Genomic DNA, 23,024 nt, shown 5'->3' with positions numbered 1-23,024 from the left:
ATCAATCAAAAAAACATGATTTTATTTATTGCAATATCAGGAACAAAGGTTATTTTGATGGCAAACTGCAGTTCATTCAAAATAAATACAATTTAAAAAACAAAAAACCTCCCTGCTGAATATCTCTTCAAGTGAGTTTTATTCATATATATAAATAAAGAGATCGTCCAATAATGTTTTACTGTAAGATTAATTTTACTGAGTAGGATCTTTAAGCAAACGCCCCACTCTGCAAAAATCAGCCTTGTATGTCCAATAAGACATCTTGTAAAAACAAATAAATAAATGAAAAACTTAGTTAAATCTGTTCTTAAAATAAAAATCAGTTTGTAATTTCAGGGTGTGCATTTAATCTGTAGACATCAAGATCTTTCACATTCATAGACAAACATAAATATATTTATTAGTCTTATATTTTTTTATTATTTTTTTTGGACAAACATTTATAGTAGAAATATCTTAATTCATGACACTGACTCCAAAATAAAAGCCTATTTTCCACATGACGGTTTCATTCGCCTGCTTCCTCATTTTGGAGACTCATCAGTCAAAATCTTTAACCCCATTCACCAAGTGCATGTCATCAGACCGTGCTGTAATTTGGAGATTTATTTGCAGACTGTGCTGTCAGTGTGACGGTGTGCTTTCTCCCTCTGCTGGAGACACTGCTCCTCTTCACATAGAGAGCATCTGCACAGAACAACACTTTCATTCTTCTTAAAGGAGACCTATTCTGCCTCTTTTTACAAGCTGTAAATGCATCTCTGCTGTCCCTAGTGTGTGTGTGTGTGTGTGTGTGTGTGTTTGAGCTGAGAATATCACACAGATAATGTTCTATAGCTCTCTGAAACTGACTGCTGCTTTAATTTCTGTAAAGAGCATAATCTCATTTGAAGAGGGCGGAGCTCTCACCATAGTGACAGATGTAAAACAGCAGTGCGTGTGTTGTGAGTGCTGGTCAGGTGTGTGTGTGTGTGCTTCAGTGTGCTTGATGCTTCTGTCAGTCTGTGGCTCCTGTCTCTGTTGATCTAGAACTCCACATCTATAATCCTCTTAGTCATTGCTGAGATCATCTTCAGCAGCTCAAACACTCTATTGGCTAATGGACAGACGGCTGCTTCTCACTCAGGGCTGCTGTTTATGCTAATGAGATGGAGAAATGGGCACTAGTGGGCGGGGCTTTCCCCCTCTGATGACACGTACAGCAGGAGAATGTCAATCACAGTGTTTCTGCATCAAGTCTGATTAGAACAAACACAACTCACTCATCTTTATCATTAAAGGCTGCTGGAGATACTCACACACTGCTCACACACACACACACACACACACACTACTGGGTTTAAACCCTACATAAAAGTGCTTTTTGCACAATAGGTCTCCTTTAAACTGCAAGACATCAACATGAGGATAAGAGAAAAAGATTACCGGTTTAGCAGGAAACTGAAATGAGCACGTTTGCTTCAGTCGGTGGAAAAAGGCTCGTCTCTCACAGTCATTTGCGAAGTCGAAGAATTTCACAGACGCTGAAGGAAGATCTCCAGATTTTCTCAGGCCCGCTTTATCACATTTATGGCTTGACACATTTTGAATGCTTACAATATCACTGAAGGTCACTTTTCTGCGTTTCATTTCCTTTTCCTTTCTTGCAAAACACTAAAAAGGAAAAATGTTCACATTATGTGGATGTTGAGATGTTTTGTTTTATATATATATATACACACATTTAAAGTCAGAATTATTAGTCCTCCAGTAAATTTTAATTAGTTCACATTTTCCCTCAATTTCTGTTTAACAGAGAGACACATGCAACACATTTCTAATCATGATAGTGTTAATAACTCATCTCTAATAGCTGATTTCTTTTCTCTGTCATGTTGACAGTAAATAATATTAGACTAGATATTCTTCAAGACACTAGTGTTCAGCTTAAAGTGACATGTAAAGGCTTCACTAGAGTAATTCAGGTAAAGTTAGGGTAATTAGGCAAGTCATTAGCTATGTTTCCATCCAAAGATGCAAATAAATGTATGCGCAAAACAGGAATAATCGCATAAAACAACGAGTCAAAGAGAACAAAATCTTCACTTCCTGATTAACTGGTGCCAAGTTACAACAGTGGTTTGTTCTGTAGGCAATCCAAAACATTTATCGCTGAAGGGGGCCAATAATATTGACCTTAAAACAGCTTTAAAACAATTAAAAACTACTTTTATTCTAGCCAAAATAAACAAGTAAGACTTTCTCCAAAAGAACAAATATTAGAGGAAATACTGTGAACATTTCCTGAATCTGTTCAACATAATGAGGGAAATAATTGGAGAAAAATAAATCACAGTAGGGCTATTCTACCATATATACAGTGCTGAGCTTAAATGAGTGACCCCTTACAGATTTCTCCTTTCCAGTAATATTCTCTACAGCAGTCGTTCTCAAACTTTTTTTATCAAGTACCACCTCAGAAAAAAGTTGTCTCTCCAAGTATCACCATAGGCGACGCAGTAGCGCAGTGGGTAGCACGTTCGCCTCACAGCAAGAAGGTCGCTGGGTCGTTCCTTGGCTCAGTTGGTGTTTCTGTGTGGAGTTTGCATGTTCTCCCTGCGTTTGCGTGTGTTTCCTCCGGGTGCTCCGGTTTCCCCCACAGTCCAAACACATGCGCTATAGGGGAATTGGGTAAGCTAAATTGTCCGTAGTGTATGAGTGTGTGAGTGTGTGTGTGTATGTTTCCCAGAGATGGGTTGCAGCTGGAAGGGCATCCGCTGCGTAAAAACTTGCTGGATAAGTTGGCGGTTCATTCAGCTGTGGCTACCCCAGATTAATAAAGGGACTAAGCCGACAAGAAAATGAATGAATGAGTATAACCATAATGACAAGGCAGATTACTTCCTATTATTATTGTCAGCCACTTTAAACATTATTAATAGTTTAAACATTAAAACTACTGTGCATACAGGTAAAAATAAATAAATAAATACAGTCAATGTTTAAAGTGTGCTTTTAAAAGTGAAAATGGTAGGTTACTGTTCTTAAAGTAAAAATAAAACTGCGGTAGTTAAAGTTAACAAATAGTAACCTATTTATCAAAACCTGCAAATGTTGCTTGGACGTCATAAATATTGGCTATATTTTATCATATTCATATATACTGTAAAACCGTTTTGATAAATTTTGAAATATGTTGCATGTACACATGACATATTTGTTTATCTTTGAAATCTAAACATTACCTTGTATTTTAAAATGAATGATCTGGAAAAACATATTTACATTAGCAATTAGATCCAGCTCGTTTTGTTTACAGTACGTGTGTCAGAAAAGTGAGCGATTACATGCATAAATACACTGCTTGACCAATTCATACATGATTTATCCATTCATACGTGCAGATTTAAGATCTCATCTTAAGTGGACCGCAGTTTGTGCTAACCGCAAACAGAGGCTAACTTTAATTAGGCTATATTCTAGCTTCAAGCATGGCAAAGTTGCTTAAGTCTTTGTTCTGTGTCTCGCCACATTTGAATCAGATACAGATAAATTAGCCTAAAACTGAGTATTTTTTTTTTTTATTATTCAGTATTCTACCGCGTACCACTAGAAGGAGGCATGTGTACCACTAGTTGTACATGTACCACAGTTTGAGAACCAGTGCTCTACAGGATGCTTCACAGTAATGTATTAATGCATCTACATTAGATTAGTCAGTACCAAAGACAAACTGATGGACTAATCTAACAAACAATGAAGAGCACAGTCCAGAAATTACAACACCCAAATTAATATGTTAAGAAAAATATGAAAGAAAAAATGTAATAAACAGGAAAAATCAACAGACATATATAATAGAATTTAGTTGAAATTTTGTGGTTTGTAATTTTATTTCGCAATAATTATTTTGAATTTAAACGTATTGTCTTTCTATTCAACAAGCTGGTGACCAAATTCTGATTTTAATGGATATAACTGTTTAATAAAATGGTTTTGTTAAGCACTGTGTATTTATGAAAAGGTCATCTCTGTTAGTGGTTTAAAAGGTTTAACAAGATAAACAATTAGTAACAATTAAATGTTCCTATTCTTAACATTAATAATGGATCCACTTATACATTTAGTTGTAAATCATTCCAGTTTAGGCCAAATCAACATAAAATAACCTTAACCATTAACCATGCATGATACAGTTCTGCATATTAGTTACCTTTTTAGCAATAGGGGGAAGAATTGGGTCACTTATATCCACATGCGATCTCTCAGCTGATTTCAACACACACTCTGGAAATAGCAGGAAAATATTTGTGATAATACGAAAAAAAGCCACGTAGTTTACTGTATGAGGAGAACTCAAGTACCTGCTGCAATATCAGATGCCAAGGTGTCATAGGGCATGCGTGGAGGAGAGAGTCTGACAACACACACATAATATCAGTTAAACGATTGTGTTGTGAGAGGTAGATCAACATGCACATATAACTTTAGAAAGTATAGATATTGTGCGAGTATCGGTGAGTATAGTGGTGGACTGAACATCTTAACCAGTCTCCAAATCACAAATTGCATGTATACACTGTAAAACTGCTATTTTTACTTAGAGTTTTGGTCTTGTTTTAGTCCAAATGTCTACAAATGCTTAAATCAAGATGCATTTTCTAGATGAGCAAATTATATAGTCTTGTTTTCAGAGATGATGAGACAAAATGAAGTGAGTTTTTCCTTAAAACAAGCTAAATAATCTGCCAATAGGGGAAGCAAAATAAAATTATTTCAAAAGGAAGATTTTGCTTCCCCCATTGGCAGATTATTTAGCTTGTTTTAAGGAAAAACTTAATTTTGACTAATTATTTCCGAAATCAAGACAATATTTTCTTTATTTTATAAGTTATAAATCAACAGCTTTTTGGTTTAAGAGTTTTTAGCTATTGGGACTAAAACAAGACCACAACTCCAAGTAATAAAAGCAGATTTTGCAGAGTAAACTACATTATTGTAATCCGACTAAAACAAAAACACATAAAAAAATGTCAAAGTAGCATTTTTACAAATGAGCAGTGATGTTATGTAACAGCAAACTATTATCAATAAGATTAACCCTGATGGACTAATTTATACAGCTATGTGGTTTATGCCTCAAAAACTAGATCATTTTGCATGTGTTGGATGATCTGTTTTTGAGAGATTAATTCCTGATCCTTTGCATGATGTTTAATGTCTTCTAATTGATTAAATGTAAATATAAAATCAGCACCTAACGGCATATAACAAATAAAAGGTCTTACTTAACTGGTGACACAGAAAAGGATTCCTCTTTATTTTCATCAGGCTCTAATGATAATTCTGCAAGAAATGATTGTGGATTTATTTGGTCACTACAGCACTGGAGATGTAATGTGAAATGCCGTCTTTTTTAACAGTAATAATAGCAGCTATAAATGAAAGGGTTGTACCGAGAATGGAGGAGAGGTTTAGAGGCTGCTGCAACGATAGATCCTGCGCATGGCTGACATCAAGGAGAGTTGAGTTTTTCACACTGGTAATCGTTCGATCCTCACTATGTAAGGTGATCCCCTCATCTGAATACGGAGGACAGTTTGAATAAATAAATAAATAAATAAATAAATAAATAAAGAAAGAAAGAAAGAAAGAAAGACTAAACACATCCAAAATAACATCCAAAATGTTTTATATTTAGATATATGTATATGAAACTAATTATATCTAAATTTAAATATGTAACAAAATTGTTATGTATTGTTTAGTTTTTATGCAAGTGTACATTATTAATATATATAATACACACATATATTGTCAAAAACAAACCTTTATTTTACTTGTGTTAAATCATGATTAATCTTTGCCCGTTACTAAACAGTATACAACAGTATATAACATTACTATAGTAATAAGTATATAAGTATATAAGTTATACTGTGAGATGCACATTGGCTTACATTTGGTAGTATTTTCTTGTTTCTATTTTTTTTGCAGCCCAAAAAGAAACCATTGTGAAGAATACACATTTTTACTTTAGCACATATGAAGCTCCAAAACGTTCTATGACTGTGTGTCCAGATGTGTCATGCGCTGTATTTCTGAAACTGTTTTTATAATGAAGAGTTTTTAGAATCTTTAAGGTCATTTTATGCACAATTTTTGATGAGACACTTACAATTAGTTTACAGAACTAAATGAATTTACTAATTACAAAAAACAAACAAACTGAAAAGTAACATATCAAATTAAACATGACATTTTTAAGTGGAAAAACTTAAATAACTCTGTTGTATATAAAAGAGCTGGATAAAGATTCTTCATAAGAAACTTAGTAAATTTAAGAAATTAAATGGTTTTTGTAAAGATTTCTTAGAGCAAGAGTATCTTAACGTGCACTTCGATGCACACATTGGGTCCTATCATGCACTCGGTGCAATGTGGTGCATGTGTTTTCTTCCAGCCCTGCTTAGCTAGTGGGCGACCATGTAAGAGTTGCAGAGCGCTCTAGTTGTCATGATAATAGTCAGAATTAATTTAGTCTGAATTCTCCACCATATATCCAGTCATTATACCATAATTGTCAGCTTTGCGAAACTCCTCAATAGACGAGAGTGTCAAATCCACATTTGAAGCTGAAGAGTCAACATCCAAACAATCCAGCAAGAAGCTGGAAACCCCAGAGGGCATCGTCATACCTGGCCAACGACAGAGAAGAGGTTTACACAGGCCGCGAAAGAAATGCAAGCATTCAAAGCATTGAACAGAACCAACTTGTGGAGTCCAGGCTGAAGTCTTTGGAGCTGCTGGCGGTCGACATTCCCTGCTGAGAGCATCCCGATGTCAACGTTTGCCCGTTCAGAAATCTTTTACCTACCTTCACTACTCTGAAACTTGAAATGAACAGAACATTAAGTTCAATAACAAACAAAAATGTATGTTTAAAAAAAAAAAAAACTATGTGTGTATATAAACACACACACACATTTTTTATATTTAATTAAATACCTACTGTTTTATTATTATTATCATCTTAAATATCAATATTATAAACTTATGATTGCATGATTTCGTGGGATGTTTGTTCTCATGACATCTGATGAATTTTTTTGTGACCGGATGTAGCATCACCTTCCACAGGTAACATGCGTGTTGTTAATACATGTTGTTTTTGTTGAATGATCCCACCTGTCTTTGCTGCATCTGTTTGTCTCCAGTTTAGAAAGCTGGCAACCTCTGCTACCCCTTCGACTGGGTCTAGAGCCCCGCGTTTGGACATCTAGCAGGTTAAAACTGAAATGAATTTGTAGTCTGTGATCATGGCTGAGTTTGAGTAAACGCAGATTTATACTGTTACCGAGGAAGGCCGCAGCGGCTCTCATCGGCGTCACATTACGGCCCGCGGGTTTAACTCTTGACGTAGATTTTTTGACTATCATACTTGAGCAATACACGTAATAAATAAATCTACATTATAACTAGCCCGAACCAGCTCTGCTACTAATTACTAGTCGCCGACGTAAACAAGGGGCGTGCTCCGATAATTAGGAGCGTAACCAAGCAACGGGAACAAAACCAAAATAAATAGATTAATAAATTAAATTCACATACTCACTATTTTTGTATGTCTTCATTGCTCACAATATTTTAAAACCATTTTCTTTATCTTATAAACGGGCTTTTTGGGTTACTTTGTCAAAGATTGTTCTTTAAGTGCTGATTTATTAAACGTAATTTTATTCATTTGTGAATTTCACATTCACTATGGAGGACGAAACCTGCAAAAACAATAAATAAATATGCATATAAATTAATTAATAAATCCACAAATTCCTGCATAAATAAAACAATAAATATATATGCAAATAAATTAGTAAGCACTATTAATTATTTATAGTTTTTATGCAGGAATTTGTAGATTTATATATACATTTATTTATGTATTAATTTGCATATTTATCTTTTTACTTATGCAGGAATTTGTGTGTATGTGTATTGTGTGTGTGTGTGTGTGTGTGTGTGTGTGTGTGTGTGTATATATATATATATATATATATATATATATATATATATATATATATATATATATATATATATATATTTATTTATTTATTTATTTATTCATTCATTTATTTATTCATTTATTTATGTATTTGCGAAAGTTTCATTCTCCATAGTTCACAAATGCAAGTTTACAAAAAGCAAACCATTGCTAGAAAAGGAGATTATATAATGTAGCCTATATAAATGTAATATCTAAGTCTATAAATAGAAAAGCATTAAAAGGATTAGTATTTCCCTTTTATAACATTTTTACATAAAATGTTTATTCAAATAAATGTATATTTTCTGTGTTAAAAGTGCATTTTATTTTTACAGAAATTTAACAGAAAAATTTGAAATCCATAACATATGAGTATGTTAATTGATGAGTATTTATGTGTTTATTTATTTATATTCAAACCCCGACAGCAGTTAGATAAATGGAAGGTGAATAAAGCACATATTTAATTGCATGCATGCTGCAATAAGTATATTTGCACAACTGTCATAGACACGTCAAACTGTACATTCAGGGGCGGACTTAACCAATAAGCAAGGTAAGCAGCCGCTTAGGGCCCCGAGGAATTAGGGCCACCAGTCAATGGCAAGAAGCTCATATTTTAACCATATGGCTCTTTTATAAATGTTCTGTCATGTCTTAAAATCTGTCTAACCATTAGGATTGTAACGTTATCATTTCTTTTTAAAACTGGGGGTTATTAGTGTGATTGATTGGGAATTAAATTTGTTTTTTATTTATATTAAAATCTTAACTGTACATAGTTTGTGGCCTTGTTTTTTTACATTTAGAAGAAAAAGGTTCCTTTAAATGTTAAAATATATTTTCAATATTTTTATATACGATTATATAAACTATATATATATATATATATATATATATATATATATATATATATATATATATATATATATATATATATATATATATATATATATATATATATATATATTTATTTATTTATTTTTACATGCAATTTAGTTACAAAAATGTAAAAGAAAAAAATATATATCTATAGAGAAAGAGAATGTTTTGAGTTAATGCTAGGGCCCCATCCCTTTCCGCCCCTGTGTACATTAACCATAGCATTGCAACACTGAATGAAATAGTGCGTAGGTTCAGGCAATCAGATGTGCGTGGAGGTTTTGTTTTAACAAATAAAAAAAAAACACACCCACCAACCCTTCAAGGGATTCATATTTGTGACTTTAGAAGAAGATCAGTAAAACACAACCTCGAATAAGCCTTAAATAAGCAACAGTGTGTTTGTATGGTGATAACATGAGACGTGTTTGTGGCCGGCGCATGCTTACACAGGTGAACAATTGCTACTGTTGTGCATTGATAAATTGACTAAAGGGATAGTTCACACAAAAGATTTGATTTCCTGGTAATTTACTAACCCTCTCATGCTTTTTTCCTTCAGTTTAACATTAATGAAGATTCTGAGCTGAATCTGTGGATCTTGGTGATTCTTATAAGGGCAGTGGATGCTAAGTTTTTTTTTAGATGAAAAATAAACACAATTGAGTCCAATTCAACAGCCGTGGCCCCTGATGGCACACTGAGGTCTTGTGAAGTGAAACGATCATTCTGTGTAAAAAAAAAAAAAAACCTGAACCTTATTTACAGTACTATTGTAAGCTTTAATCCACGGCCTGGTCAAACAGATGTGAATGCAGTCTGATGGTAGTGTTTGATGACAAAATGCTCAAGGTAGAGCACTTGGAAGGGAGGAACTACAACTAACTACAGTTGCACATGCACAGAGAAATGTTTTTGTTTTGTTTTTTTGAGTAAACTATTCCTTTACATACACTTCAGAGAGTCCGCTATGGTTTCAGACACCACTGGAAATAGCTGCTCCCTCAATATTGACCTATTCATGGGGATATATGGTGATTTTGGGTACACAGTGTCTTTGGTTTCTGTCAAATGGGATGTTGTCTCTGACTTTTTATAGAAGTATGATTGTTTTCTGCCTGCCCCAACCCTTGTCAGAGTCTTGAGGATTATCCCTGGACATTGTTGTTTGCTTGTTTTTCTACCCTGCCTGTTATGACAGTCCTTTGTATTAATAAACTCTTCGTATTCTCACTTATGTTTTCATACTCAATACGTTATAAATATATGTCCAATATTATAATAATATCTCACGCTGGACTCATAAAACGTTTACATGTTTAAATGTGTAAAAACACCATTGACTTGCACTGTATTTATATTATATTTATTTATAATTCATTGTAACAGAAGACAATTAAAAGCAACAATCAACTCAATCAATGTGAATATTATGATCATTGTTTTATCAAAGGAAGCAGAATGAAAGAATTTTTAACCAAAAGCATAAAACCGAGATTGATGTGAATGCATCACAATAGCAGATCATTTCCCAAAATAAATTAAAGGTTTAAATGTGGCACATGGCCAAAAACATTGCAGAATTACAGTATTTCATTCCTTAGAAAAAGCCATAGTGTGAACAGGACGCTGGACAGAACTGGTGCGACAGCAGAAGACGTTTGATTTGTAGAAACACTTTGCAATGTCTGCGTTTGGCTGGTGGTGTTAATGGAGCCTAGAGATTCCACTGGAATGAGAGAAAAATAAGATTAAATCAGTCACTGACATCAATAACAGCAAATCAAATCACTTTCAAAAGCAGCGTTAGAAGACCCTCACCGACTGTGATACTGGAAGGAATCACTGGGAGGAAGACGTTTGAGTCGGTGATGGCTGTACTCAGAGTTTCTTCAATGCTTGTTGCGTTTGGCAGCACATTCTGGTTTTGAAAAATGATTTGTGTGTCCACGCCTACTGACCCAGGCCTGCAGTGGAAGAAAAAGGTAAAAAAAAAGCGACGCAGTTATATATTTACAGTGCTCGGGATAAATGAGCACACCCACTTCTGAATATGAATATTTTACCCATGTCTCAGCAAATATAGGCAATATTATTTGCTGCATTTAAATTTATTAAACAGTTTTATCTCTCAAAATAACAGTCTGGTCACCGAACATCTTTAGAAATGGAAAGATCCTACATTTAAATTCAAACCAGTAATTGCAAAAAATAATTGCAAACTACAATATTTCATCTAAACGATTATATATTTTAAGTTTGCCTTCCCTTTTTGACCATTCACCACTCAGAAATGTGGTTTGGGCTGTCATGACCTCTTAAATACCAGTTTGGGACACAATTGGGTATTTGGATGATGACAGGGAGCAATCACTGAGTAGATTTCCTTTTTTAATAATAGATCAGGTTTTCCACCATGTCTTATTTCACATTTTTAATTCAAGAGCTGTTAGTGGTGGAGTGACCAGGTGACTTACAAATGATGATTCAGGTGACTTACAAATGATGATGACTGCTCTGTCTAAATCAGGGATGCTCAACCCTGTTCCTGGAGATCTACCTTTCTGCAGAGTTTAGCTCCAACCCTGATCAAACACAACATAACCAACTGATCTGAAGGAGCACTTGGTAATTAAAGACAAGTGTGTTTGATCAAGGTTGCAGCTGAAGCCTGCAGGAATGTAGATCTCCTGGAATATGGTTGGGCACCTCCGGTCTAAATGATCCCATTTCATTAACTGCTTACCATCAAACTTTATAAAAACATTATTCCTGGCGTCCGTTCTTTGTACCTCGCTTAATTGATCTAAGATGATTTGGCAGATCCTGGATCTGTTCATCTTGATAACTGATCTCTCGCTAATTTGGTTCTTCAAACAAGTTCGTGAATCAGATTAGAATGTCTGGATGAGCTGATATAAGATCGCTGCATGTGTTTTAAAGGACAGATCTATCCATTCTCAAAATCATGATCAGCAATGCAATGATTGGCTGATGGCACAGCAGCGTAATGACATCATCTGATTAATATTCAATTATCCATGTGAGCAAAATTACATAATTTGTAGTAAAACGTTAAATATGAAACGCAATAACTTTCCACATTTGATGTGGGCTGCAGACTTTACTTTCATGTGTCAAGAGTATTCATCATGTATTTTAATGCATATCAGTGTATTTAGTTCTACATTTAGAAATTTTTTTCTTTACTATAGTATCCTAGGCCTACTTAAGTTTTTTAATCGGCGTTAGGAAAAACTGTATAAATTAATTTTGCATCAAAAAAGCATTTTGATATTAGTAAAGTTGTCAATCACTGGCGTATTAGTGATCAAAACACTTGCATGACTGTATGAATTATTATCCTTTTAAAAAAAAAAAGTCCAATATTGTGCATGTACGCGTTTGTATCTAAAAAGTTCATATCAATAAATATTCTCTTTGATCCAGCAGGTGTCAGTCTTTTATTTTTATTTCGGAGTGCATATTGTATACGTTTTATTAATATAATTTTTAAAACTTTATATATTTAGTTAATAATATATATATCTACTATTATTACTATTACTATTTTTTGTAAGAAAATATCAGCATTTAGGTTAGGGTTAGGGCTTGGTCTGCTTCTCACATTTAGGTCACTTCCTAACCTTGCTCCACCATATCTTACTGACCTTCTCCACATCTATCCTCCATTCTGCATTCTTAGATCTTCTCACACTATTTCTCTTGTGTCACAGCATACACAATTCTTCTGATTGATGTAAAGAGCATTAACAGCCCTTTTGATTGTGTTTTAGGCCTTTTCTATCTTTTCATTAGATAAAAATGTATCATTAAAAATTTTAATAAAATGTATCTCAGATTATGAAATAACATCCTGTTGGGAGTGCTGTTGAATACTACTGCTAAATTCCTGACTGATGCTTAAGCTTAGGAGACAGGAAGTTGTCAGAGAATGTACTCATAAATGCACCTAAGCAACCTTAATACAAAATTCTCATGTCAGAAGGGATGAGAGTAGCAGTCCTTATAATAATTGAAAAAAAAGTGTGGGTTTCCTAGCACTCTAACCTCCATTATTAAAATATCAATATTAATGTTAATACAGTTTTCCAAACAATTATTACAAAAAGAAATAAAGGAACCATGTAGCATACCAAAATCTTATCACATAACATCTGAGGAAGCGGGTTCCATAAATGCTCTGGTAGAGTCGATTCAGCTACAGAAACACAAAAAAAAAAAAAAAAACTCAAACTTAAGATAAGAATTAGCTTATTTTAAAGATAGTCTAGTCTTCATAAGTAAGAAAATAATTGTTGGTTGGATTACCTCAATAGTGATGTTTCTGGACAGACTCTGGTACTCCACGGAAGCAGGGTTATTGTAAGCATCAATATATTGTGTTTGTAAACGAATCTGCAGAACAACAAATACCTCCCCTGGCATTGCTGAACCAGTAGATGCTTTAGTTGATGAATAAGTGGTTGGTGGTGATGAAGATGTGGTTGAGGTTGTGACAATATTAGAATGTGCTGAGGTTGCAAATATTATAGTTGTGGTAAACCGATTAGCAGCTGTACTGGATACAGGATTATTAAGAGCAGATGTAGTTGATTGATCAGAGGCAACTGTTGTGGTTATTAGACTATGAATAACTACATTGTTTGATCGGTCTAGTAAAAGAGTTGGGCTTGGCTGATCTGCAAGAACCACAACAGTTGTGGAATCAGCAAGAACCGATGTTTTTGAATCCAAAGGTTCTTTAGTGGTGACTGGTCTATTATCAGCAGTTGTACTTAACAGATCATTTGGAACTGCAATGCTTGGATAGCCTGGAGAAAGTGTTGTGCTTGACAGATCAGTAGAAACAGTGGTTGTGGAATCATCAGGAACAGATGCCTTTGAGGAACCCAAAAGATCTTTAGTGGTCTGGGAACCATTAGATGCAGATGTGTTTGGTTGATCCTTAGAAACTGTTGTGGTTGATAGACTGGATACAACTACATTTCTTGATTGGTCTAGAAAAACTGTTGTGCTTGACTTATCTGCTGGAGGAGCTGCAGTTGTGGAATCAACAGGAAGTGATGTCTTTGAATAATCTACAGTTTCTTTAGTGGTTACTTGTCCATGATTAGCAGTTGTGTTTGACAGATCATTAGGAACTGCATTGCTTGAATGACCCAAAGAAACAATTGTGATTGATAGATTAGTAGGATCTGCAGTGGTTATGGAATTATCAGGAACAAGTGTCTTTGAAGAGGTCATGGGACTATTGGGTGATGTTGTGTCAGTCTGAGCAGAAGCAACTGCAGTTAATAAACTTGAATGAACTACATTGCTTGATTGGTCTAGAAGAACAATTGTGCTTGACTGATCTGCAGGAACTGAGACAGGTGTGGAATCAATAAGAACAGATGTCTTTGAATACAAAGGTTCTTTGGTCATAACTGGTCCATTATCAGCAGTTGCGATGGACCAATCATTAGGAACTGCATTGTTTGAATGGCCTGGAGAAGGAGCTGTGCTTGATAGATCAGTAGGACCTGCAGCAGTTGTAAATTTATCAGGAACAGATGACTTTGATGAACCCAAAATATCCTTAGTGATGATGGGACCATTAGGTCCAGTTGTGCTTGACTGAACATTAGGAACTGTTGCGGTTAATGGATTAAGAACTACATTGCTTGATTGGTCTTTGGTGGGGAGTGGTCCATTATTAGCAGTTGTTATTGACAGAACATTGCTTGATTGGTCTAGAGGATCTTTTGTGCTTGACCCATAATCAGGAACTGCAGTAGTTTTGAACTCAGTAGGAAAAGTTGTATATGATGAATCCAAAGAATCTTTAGTAGTGACTGGTCCATTACTAGCAGTTGTGCTTGATAGATAATTAGGAACTCCACTGATTGAATGCCCTGGTGAAAGAGTTGTGCTGGACAGATCAGTAGGAAATGGAGCAATTGTGGAATCATCAGGAACAGATGTCTTTGAACTCAATAGGGGTTTAGTGGTGATTGGACTGTTAGGTGCAGTTATGCTCAACTGATCAGAAGCAGCTGTTGTGGTTAATAGACTAGGAAGAACTACATTGCTTGATTGGTCTAGAGGAACAGTTGTGCTTGACTGATATGCAGGAATTGCAGCAGTTGTAGAATCAACAGGAACAGATGTCTTTGAACCCAAAAGATCTATGATGGTGAAAGGGCCATTAGGTGCAGTTGTTCTTGACTGATCAAAAGCAGCTTTTGTGGTTAACAGACTAGGAAAAACTAAATTGCTTGAATGGTCTAGAGGAACAGTTGTGCTTGACTCATATTTATGAACTGTTTCAGTTGTGGAATCAATAGGAACATATGTATATGATGAATCCAAAGTTTCTTTAGTGGTGACTGGTCCGTTTTTATCAGTTGTGCTTGACAGATCATTAGGAACTCCACTCATTGAATGGCCTGAAGAAAGAGTTGTGGTTGACTGACCTGCAAGAACTGAAGCAGTTGCGGAATCATTAGGAACAGTTGTCTTGGAACTCAAAGGGTCTTTAGTGGTGATGGAACCATTAGTTGCATTTGTGCTTGACTGGTCAGAAGCAGGTGTTGTGGTTAATAGACTAGGAAGAACTACATTGCTTGATTGGTCTAGAGGAACAGTTGTGCTTGACTGACCTACAGGAACTGCAGCAGTTGTAGAATCAACAGAAACAGTTGTCTTTGAGTCCAAAGGTTCTTTAGTGGTGACTGAATTGTCATCAGCAGTTGTGCTTGACAGATCATCAGGAACTCCACTGATTGGTTGTCCTGAGGAAAGAGTTGTAGTTGACTGACCTGCAGGACCTGTAGCATTTGTAGAATCATTAGGAACAGATGTCTTGGAACTCAAAGGGTCTTTAGTGGTGATGGAACCATTAGGTGCCTTTGTGCTTGACTGACCGGAAGCAGCCGTTGTGGTTAATAGACTAGGAGGAACTATGTTGCTTGATTGGTCTAGAGGAACAGTTATGCTTGACTGACCTACAGGAACTGCAGCAGTTGTGGAATCAACAGAAACATATGTCTTTGGTTCCAAAGTTTCTTTAGTGGTGATTGGTCTATTATTAGTAGTTGTGCTTGACAGATCATTAGGAACCCCACTGTTTAAATGACCTGAAGAAAGAGTTGTAATTGACAGATCAGTAGGAACTGGAGCAGTTGTGAAATTAACAGGAACAGATGTCTTTGAATCCAAAGGTTCTTTAGCGGTGACTGGTCCATTATCAGTAGTTGTGCTTGACAGATCATTAGGAATTCCACTGATTGAATGGTTTGGAGAAAGAGTTGTGCTTGAGTGCCCTGCAGGAACTGGAGCAGTTGTAGAATCATCAGGAACAGATGTCTTGGAACTCAAAGGGTCTTTTGGGGTGATGGGACTATTAGATGTATTTGTGCTTGATTGATCAGAAGCAGCTGATGTGGTTAATAGACTAGAAAGAACTAAGTTGCTTGATTGGTCTAGAGGAACAGTTATGCTTGTCTGACCTTCAGGAACTGCAGCAGTTGTGGAATCAACAGAAACATATGTCTTAGAGTCCAACGGTTCTTTAGTGTTGACTGGTCCATTATCAGCAGTTGTACTTAACAGATCAGTTGGAACTGCATTGCTTGGACGACCCGGAGAAAGGGGTGTGCTTGACAGTTCAGTAGAAACTACAGTGGCTATGGAATCATCAGGAACAGACGTCTTGGACCTCAAAGGGTCTTTAGTGGTGATGGGACCATTAGTTGCATTTGTGCTTGACTGATCAGAAGCAGCTGTTGTGGTTAATAGACTAGGAAGAACTACATTGCTTGATTGGTCTAGAGAAACAGTTGTGCTTGACTGACCTACAGGAACTGCAGCAGTTGTGGAATCAACAGAAACATATGTCTTGGAGTCCAAAGGTTCTTTAGTGGTGACTGAACTGTCATCAGCAGTTGTGTTTGACAGATCATTAGGAACTCCACTGATTGATTGGCCTGGAGAAAGAGTTGTAGTTGACTGACCTGCAGGACCTGTAGCATTTGTAGAATCATTAGGAACAGATGTCTTGGAACTCAAAGGGTCTTTAGTGCTGATGGAACCATTGGGTGCCTTTGTGCTTGACTGACCGGAAGCAGCCGTTGTGGTTAATAGACTTGGATGAACTATGTTGCTTGATTGGTCTAGAGGAACAGTTGTGCTTGACTGACCTACAGGAACTGCAGCAGTTGAGGAATCATCAGAAACATATGTCTTTGGTTCCAAAGGTTCTTTAGTGGTGATTGGTCCATTATTAGTAGTTGTGCTTGACAGATCATTAGGAACTCCACTGATTGATTGGCCTGGAGAAAGGGGTGTGCTTGACAGTTCAGTAGGAACTACAGTGGCTATGGAATCATCAGGAACAGACGTCTTGGAACTCAAAGGGTCCTTAGTGGTGACGGGACCATTCGGTGCATTTGTGCTTGATTGATCAGAAGCAGTTGTTGTGGTTAATAAACTAGGAAGAACTATGTTGCTTGATTGGTCAGGAGAAACAGTGGTGCTTGACTGACCTTCAGGAACTGCAGCAGTTGTGGATTCAACAGAAACATATGTATTTAAATCCAAAGGTTCTTTAGTGGTGACTGAATTGTTATTAGCAGTTGTGCTTGACAGATCATCAGGAACTCCACTGATTGATTGGCCTGGAGAAAGAGTTGTGCTTGACTGACCTGCAGGAACTGGAGCAGTTGTAGAATCATTAAGAGATGATGTCTTGGAACTCAAAGGGTCCTTAGTGGTGATGCCACCATTCGGTGCATTTGTGCTTGATTGATCAGAAGCAGCTGTTGTGATTAATAGACTAGGAAGAACTACATTGCTTGATTGGTCTAGAGGAACAGTTGTGCTTGACTGACCTACAGGAACTGCAGCAGTTGTGGAATCAACAGAAACATATGTCTTAGAGTCCAAAGGTTCTTTAGTGGTGACTGAACTGTCATCAGCAGTTGTGCTTGACAGATCATTAGGAACTCCACTGATTGATTGGCCTGGAGAAAGAGTTGTAATTGACTGACCTGCAGGACCTGTAGCATTTGTAGAATCATTAGGAACAGATGTCTTGGAACTCAAAGGGTCTTTAGTGGTGATGGAACCGTTAGGTGCCTTTGTGCTTGACTGACCGGAAGCAGCCGTTGTGGTTAATAGACTAGGAGGAACTATGTTGCTTGATTTTTCTAGAGGAACAGTTGTGCTTGACTGACCTACAGGAACTGCAGCAGTTGTGGAATCAACAGAAACATATGTCTTTGGTTCCAAAGGTTCTTTAGTGGTGATTGGTCCATTATTAGTAGTTGTGCTTAACAGATCATTTGGAACTGCATTGCTTGGATGACCCGGAGAAAGGGGTGTGCTTGACAGCTCAGTAGGAACTACAGTGGCTATGGAATCATCAGGAACAGACGTCTTGGAACTCAAAGGGTCCTTAGTGGTGACGGGACCATTCGGTGCATTTGTGCTTGATTGATCAGAAGCAGTTGTTGTGGTTAATAAACTAGGAAGAACTATGTTGCTTGATTGGTCAGGAGAAACAGTGGTGCTTGACTGACCTACAGGAACTGCAGCAGTTGTGGAATCAACAGAAACATATGTCTTGGAGTCCAAAGGTTCTTTAGTGGTGACTGAACTGTCATCAGCAGTTGTGTTTGACAGATCATTAGGAATTCCACTGATTGATTGGCCTGGAGAAAGAGTTGTGCTTGACTGACTTGCAAGAACTTGAGCAGTTGTAGAATCATTAGGAACAGATGTCTTGGAACTCAAAGGGTCCTTAGTGGTGATGCCACCATTCGGTGCAATTGTGCTTGATTGATCAGAAGCAGCAATTGTGATTAATATACTAGGAAGGACTGTGTTGCTTGATTGGTCAAGAGGAACAGATGTGCTTGACTGACCTGTCAGAACTGCAGCAGTTGTGGAATCAACAGAAACATATGTCTTTGATTCCAAAGGTTCTTTAGTGGTGATTGGTCTATTATTAGTAGTTGTGCTTGACAGATCATTAGGAACTCCACTGATTGGTTGGCCTGGTGAAAGAGTTGTGCTAGAGTGACCTGCAGGAACTGAAGCAGTTGTAGAATCATCAGAAACAGATGTCTTGGAACTCAAAGGGCCCATAGTTGTAATGTGACCATTAGGTGCATTTGTGCTTGATTGATCAGAAGCAGTTGTTGTGGTTAATATACTAGGAAGAACTATGTTGCTTGATTGGTCAGGAGAAACAGTGGTGCTTGACTGAACTGTCGGAACTGCAGCAGTTGTTGAATCAACAGAAACATATGTCTTTGAATCCAAAGGTTCTTTAGTGGTGACTGGTCCATTATCAGCAGTTGTACTAAACAGATCATTAGGAACTCCACTAGTTGAATGGCCTAGAGAAAGAGTTGTGGTTGACTGACCTGCAGGAACTGGAGCAGTTGTAGAATCATCAAGAGCAGTTGTCTTGGAACTCAAAGGGTCTTTAGTGGTGACGGGACCATTCGTAGCATTTGTGCTTAATTGATCAGAAGCAGTTGTTGTGGTTAATAGACTAGGATGAACTATGTTGCTTGATTGGTCTAGAGGAACAGCTGTGCTTGACTGACCTACAGGAACTGCAGCAGTTGTGGAATCAACAGAAACATATGTTTTTGAGTCCAAAGGTTCTTCCGTGGTGACTGGATCGTTATCAGCAGTTGTATTTGACAGATCAGTAGGAACTGGAGCAGTTGTAGAATCATCAGGAACAGACGTCTTGGACCTCAAAGGGTCTTTTGTGGTGATGGAACCATTAGGTGCATTTGTGCTGGATTGACCAGAAGCAGCTGTTGTGGTTAATAGACTAGGAGGAACTATGTTGCTTGATTGGTCCAGAGGAACAGTTGTGCCTGATTGACCTACAGGAGCTGTAGCAGTTGTGGAATCAACATGAATATATGTCCTTGATGAGTCCAAAGGTTCTTTAGTGGTGATTGGAACATTATAAGCAGTTGTATCTGACATATCATTAGGAAAGACATTGCTTAAATGGCCTGAAGAAAGAGTTGTGCTTGACAGATCAATAGGAACTGCAGCAGTGGTGTAATCATTTGAAACAGTAACCGTTGATGAACTCAAAAGACCTGTAGTGGTGACAGGGTAATTAGGTGCATTTGTGCTTGACTGATCAGAAGCAGCTGTTGTGGTTAATAGACTAGGAAAAACGACGTTGCTTGATTCGTCTAGAGAAACAGATGTGCTTGACTGACCTGCAGAAACTGCAGCGGTTGTGAAATCAACTGGAACATAGGTCTTTGAATCCAAAGGTTCTTTAGTGGTGACAGGTCCATTATCAGCAGTTGTGCTTGACAAACCATTAGGAACTGCAGCGGCTGTGGAATCATCAGGAACATATGTATTTGATGAATACAAATAACCTTTATCGGTCAAGGGACCATTATGTGCAGTTGTACTTGATTGATTAGGAACCGCTGTGGATAATAGACTAGGACCTATATTGCTTGATTGGTCAAAAGGAACAGTTGTGCTTGACTGATCTTCAGGAACTGCAGCAGTTGTGAAGTCAACTGGAACAGATGGTTTTGATGAACCCAAAATATTGAAAGTGGTTATGGGAGCATTCTGTGTTAAATGTGAAGTCAAAACATTTCCAGATGCAATTGTTGTGCTTAGTTGATGAGGAGACCTGTCAGGGGATGCAACAGAACTCAAAGGATCCGTAGAAACAGTTGCTGATGATGTTTGCTTGAGTATAATATTTTGTGAAGACTGTGTTTGTTTGGTGGTCAAAGTTGATTGTTCTTGGTTCTCTGATAGACAGTAAAAGCAAGCAGAAATAAGCAACCAAATAACATTGTAGGAGAAACATTATGAAAACTTAAAATGAACAGACCTGAGTTGTTAAGCACTCCAGATGTTAGTGGAGCAGATTGAGAGGTGCTCACAGGGTCCAATTTCTGTACCTGTAAAAGAGAAAATGACAATGGCTATAGAAACAACGTGCTTCCAAATAACAAACACAGAAAGTACTGGTTGGCACAACAGGTAGATTAAACTTACAAATCCTTCATTAATAAGGTCTTCGTAATTCACAAAAAAAGAGAATTTGCCAAAGTTTTCCTCAAGCCAAACACTGAGGCTGTTGATGACAGACCCACAAGCTAAGCCTGCAACAGTAACAAACATGGAACAAACAGCTCATGAGGACAATTAATGCTTACGGGTACAGGACAGCAATAACTTCAACACAAGACAAACAAGCTCTGCCTATACTGGACCTACCTGATGCCTGACTCTGCTTTAGGTAGCCCAACAGGACTGCGGTGAGCTCCTGCTGTCTCAGCGATGTCATCTGCTCAAAGTGGCTGCTCAGAGCCCCGACGCTAGATTGGATCAAAACACGGCAGAAGAAATCTAAGCATGACGCAGTTAACTGAAAACATGGCAGAGCTGGCTAGCATATGGAAAGCGTTACGTACATGATGTGGTATGCGTTGCAGTCGGTATATGATGTTACTGTCTGGAGCATCTCTGCAGTCAAGCTGGGAAGGACTGGACTCAGTTTCAGCGTGAACCAGGAAATCCAGTCGTAGCTCGTGAACTCGGCGAAATAAAGGCGGATGATTTGGAAGGTTCCATTCATCATGATGTCTCTCACCACAGGGCTGATGTTCAAAACCTAGAGGTGATGAAAAGCAAAGAGAAAAGCAAATTTTTCCATCACCAAGTACGCAACAGAAACTCTTGGGCTATGTTGGGCTACGGTCAGGGTCGGGTAATAGAATCATGGTCAAACAAAAGGAAAGGCAACATTCCCATTTCAGAGTACAACACAAAATGTCCCGGGCTATCTTGTTTTAACAATTTCCTAAACAAAGCGGAACAGCTGCGCGCTTGCCATCTCATGGATGGGAACGTACCTGCGAGGTCTGGGTGAGAACCGTCAAGAACTGGTCCACATCCTGGAAAGCATTGCTGCCGTCAAGACGCTCAAAGACCATGGTGATCAGATCTGCGTTGTTCAGCGCTCCAGATGTTAGGGTCAGCTGAGCAACTTGAGAGGCACTCAGAAGGTCCAGTGCCTGGAACTGCAGAAGGGAAAACAACAACAACAACGTCTGTAGAAACAACGTGCATGCTCAAAGCAGTCACCAGAACAACCAAGTGGCACGGTGGGCCCCTTACACTTCCAAATGCCTCGTTGAGTGCACGCAGGTCTTGGTAGTCCACGTAGACAGAGAATTTGCCAAAGCTCTCTTCAAGCCAAACACTGAGGCTGCTGGTGACGGACCCACAGGTTGAGCCTGCGACAGGGACGTGCGAAAGAGACTCGTTAGGACGGACGAAGATGCACAGACACCAAGAATTGCTATTTTATTTAGCCCACAAGACAAACAAGCGCTGCCTATGCTGGACCTACCTGATGCCTGACTCTGCTTTAGGTAGCCCAACAGGACTGCGGTGAGCTCCTGCTGTCTCAGCGATGTCATCTGCTCAAAGTGGCTGCTCAGAGCCCCGACGCTAGATTGGATCAAAACACGGCAGAAGAAATCTAAGCATGACGCAGTTAACTAAAAACATTGCAGAGCTGGCTAGCATATGGAAAGTGTTACATACATGATGTGGTATGCGTTGCAGTCGGTATATGATGTTACTGTCTGGAGCATCTCTGCAGTCAAGCTGGGAAGGACTGGACTCAGTTTCAGCGTGAACCAGGAAATCCAGTCGTAGCTCGTGAACTCGGCGAAATAAAGGCGGATGATTTGGAAGGTTCCATTCATCATGATGTCTCTCACCACAGGGCTGATGTTCAAAACCTAGAGGTGATGAAAAGCAAAGAGAAAAGCAAATGTTTCCATCACCAAGTACGCAACAGAAACTCTTGGGCTATGTTGGGCTACAGTCAGGGTCGGGTACTAGAAGCATGGTCAAACAAAAAGAAAGGCAACATTCCCATTGCAGAGTACAACACAAAATGTCCCGGGCTATCTTGTTTCAACAATTTTCTAAACAAAGCGGAACAGCTGCGCGCTTGCCATCTCATGGATGGGAACGTACCTGCGGGGTCTGGGTGAGAACCGTCAAGAACTGGTCCACATCCTGG

General features: G+C 37.8%; 3 protein-coding genes across 6 annotated transcripts in view; all 3 read right to left on the bottom strand.

The window, feature by feature from the left end:
- Nucleotides 1-23,024, bottom strand: part of ddx46 (DEAD (Asp-Glu-Ala-Asp) box polypeptide 46) — an 800,864-nt gene that overhangs the window by 282,458 nt on the left and 495,382 nt on the right. The window lies entirely within an intron of this gene.
- LOC137488852 (uncharacterized) lies at nt 400-7,743 on the bottom strand. 4 transcript variants are annotated; one of them, XM_073935566.1, is made up of 10 exons: nt 7,598-7,743; nt 7,171-7,275; nt 6,757-6,875; nt 6,558-6,680; nt 5,439-5,564; nt 5,271-5,328; nt 4,347-4,399; nt 4,196-4,269; nt 1,429-1,656; nt 400-690 (listed from the first exon to the last, which is right to left on the bottom strand). In XM_073935566.1, exons 3-10 carry the CDS (start codon nt 6,800-6,802, stop codon nt 676-678), a joined length of 723 nt encoding a protein of 240 aa, XP_073791667.1. In that variant the 5' UTR covers nt 6,803-6,875; nt 7,171-7,275; nt 7,598-7,743; the 3' UTR covers nt 400-675. The 4 variants fall into 4 exon arrangements, with proteins under 4 accessions (XP_073791667.1, XP_068072264.1, XP_068072263.1 ...); XM_068216163.2 differs by lacking the exon at nt 7,598-7,743 and adding an exon at nt 7,340-7,501; XM_068216162.2 differs by lacking the exon at nt 7,598-7,743 and adding an exon at nt 7,340-7,501 and having other exon boundaries at nt 7,171-7,261.
- Nucleotides 10,259-21,121, bottom strand: LOC101886224 (uncharacterized). Its single transcript, XM_021469263.3, has 6 exons — nt 20,981-21,121; nt 20,814-20,883; nt 13,241-20,730; nt 13,066-13,130; nt 10,730-10,875; nt 10,259-10,637 (listed from the first exon to the last, which is right to left on the bottom strand). The coding sequence occupies exons 1-6, from the start codon at nt 21,104-21,106 to the stop codon at nt 10,492-10,494; spliced, it is 8,043 nt and encodes a 2,680-aa protein (XP_021324938.3). The 5' UTR covers nt 21,107-21,121; the 3' UTR covers nt 10,259-10,491.

Source organism: Danio rerio, chromosome 21, assembly GCF_049306965.1.
Source record: "Danio rerio strain Tuebingen ecotype United States chromosome 21, GRCz12tu, whole genome shotgun sequence".
NCBI classification, from domain to species: Eukaryota; Metazoa; Chordata; class Actinopteri; order Cypriniformes; family Danionidae; genus Danio; species Danio rerio.
This window is presented reverse-complemented; position numbering and strand designations above follow the sequence as displayed.

Bases quoted from the DNA above. Each gene is read 5' to 3' on its own strand.
- LOC137488852 (XM_068216161.2), bottom strand. From the start codon at position 7,421: ATGATAGTCAAAAAATCTACGTCAAGAGTTAAACCCGCGGGCCGTAAT. The intron at 5,329-5,438 runs GTACAACCCTTT...CATTTCTTGCAG, and splicing joins AAACCTCTCCTCCATTCTCG to AATTATCATTAGAGCCTGAT. The intron at 1,657-4,195 runs GTAACTAATATG...TTTCCTTTTTAG, and splicing joins TTCCCCCTATTGCTAAAAAG to TGTTTTGCAAGAAAGGAAAA.
- LOC101886224 (XM_021469263.3), bottom strand. From the start codon at position 21,106: ATGTTTGTTACTGTTGCAGGCTTAGCTTGTGGGTCTGTCATCAACAGC. The intron at 20,731-20,813 runs GTCTGTTCATTT...ACTGTCTATCAG, and splicing joins TGGAGTGCTTAACAACTCAG to AGAACCAAGAACAATCAACT. The intron at 13,131-13,240 runs GTAATCCAACCA...GTGTTTCTGTAG, and splicing joins CCAGAAACATCACTATTGAG to CTGAATCGACTCTACCAGAG.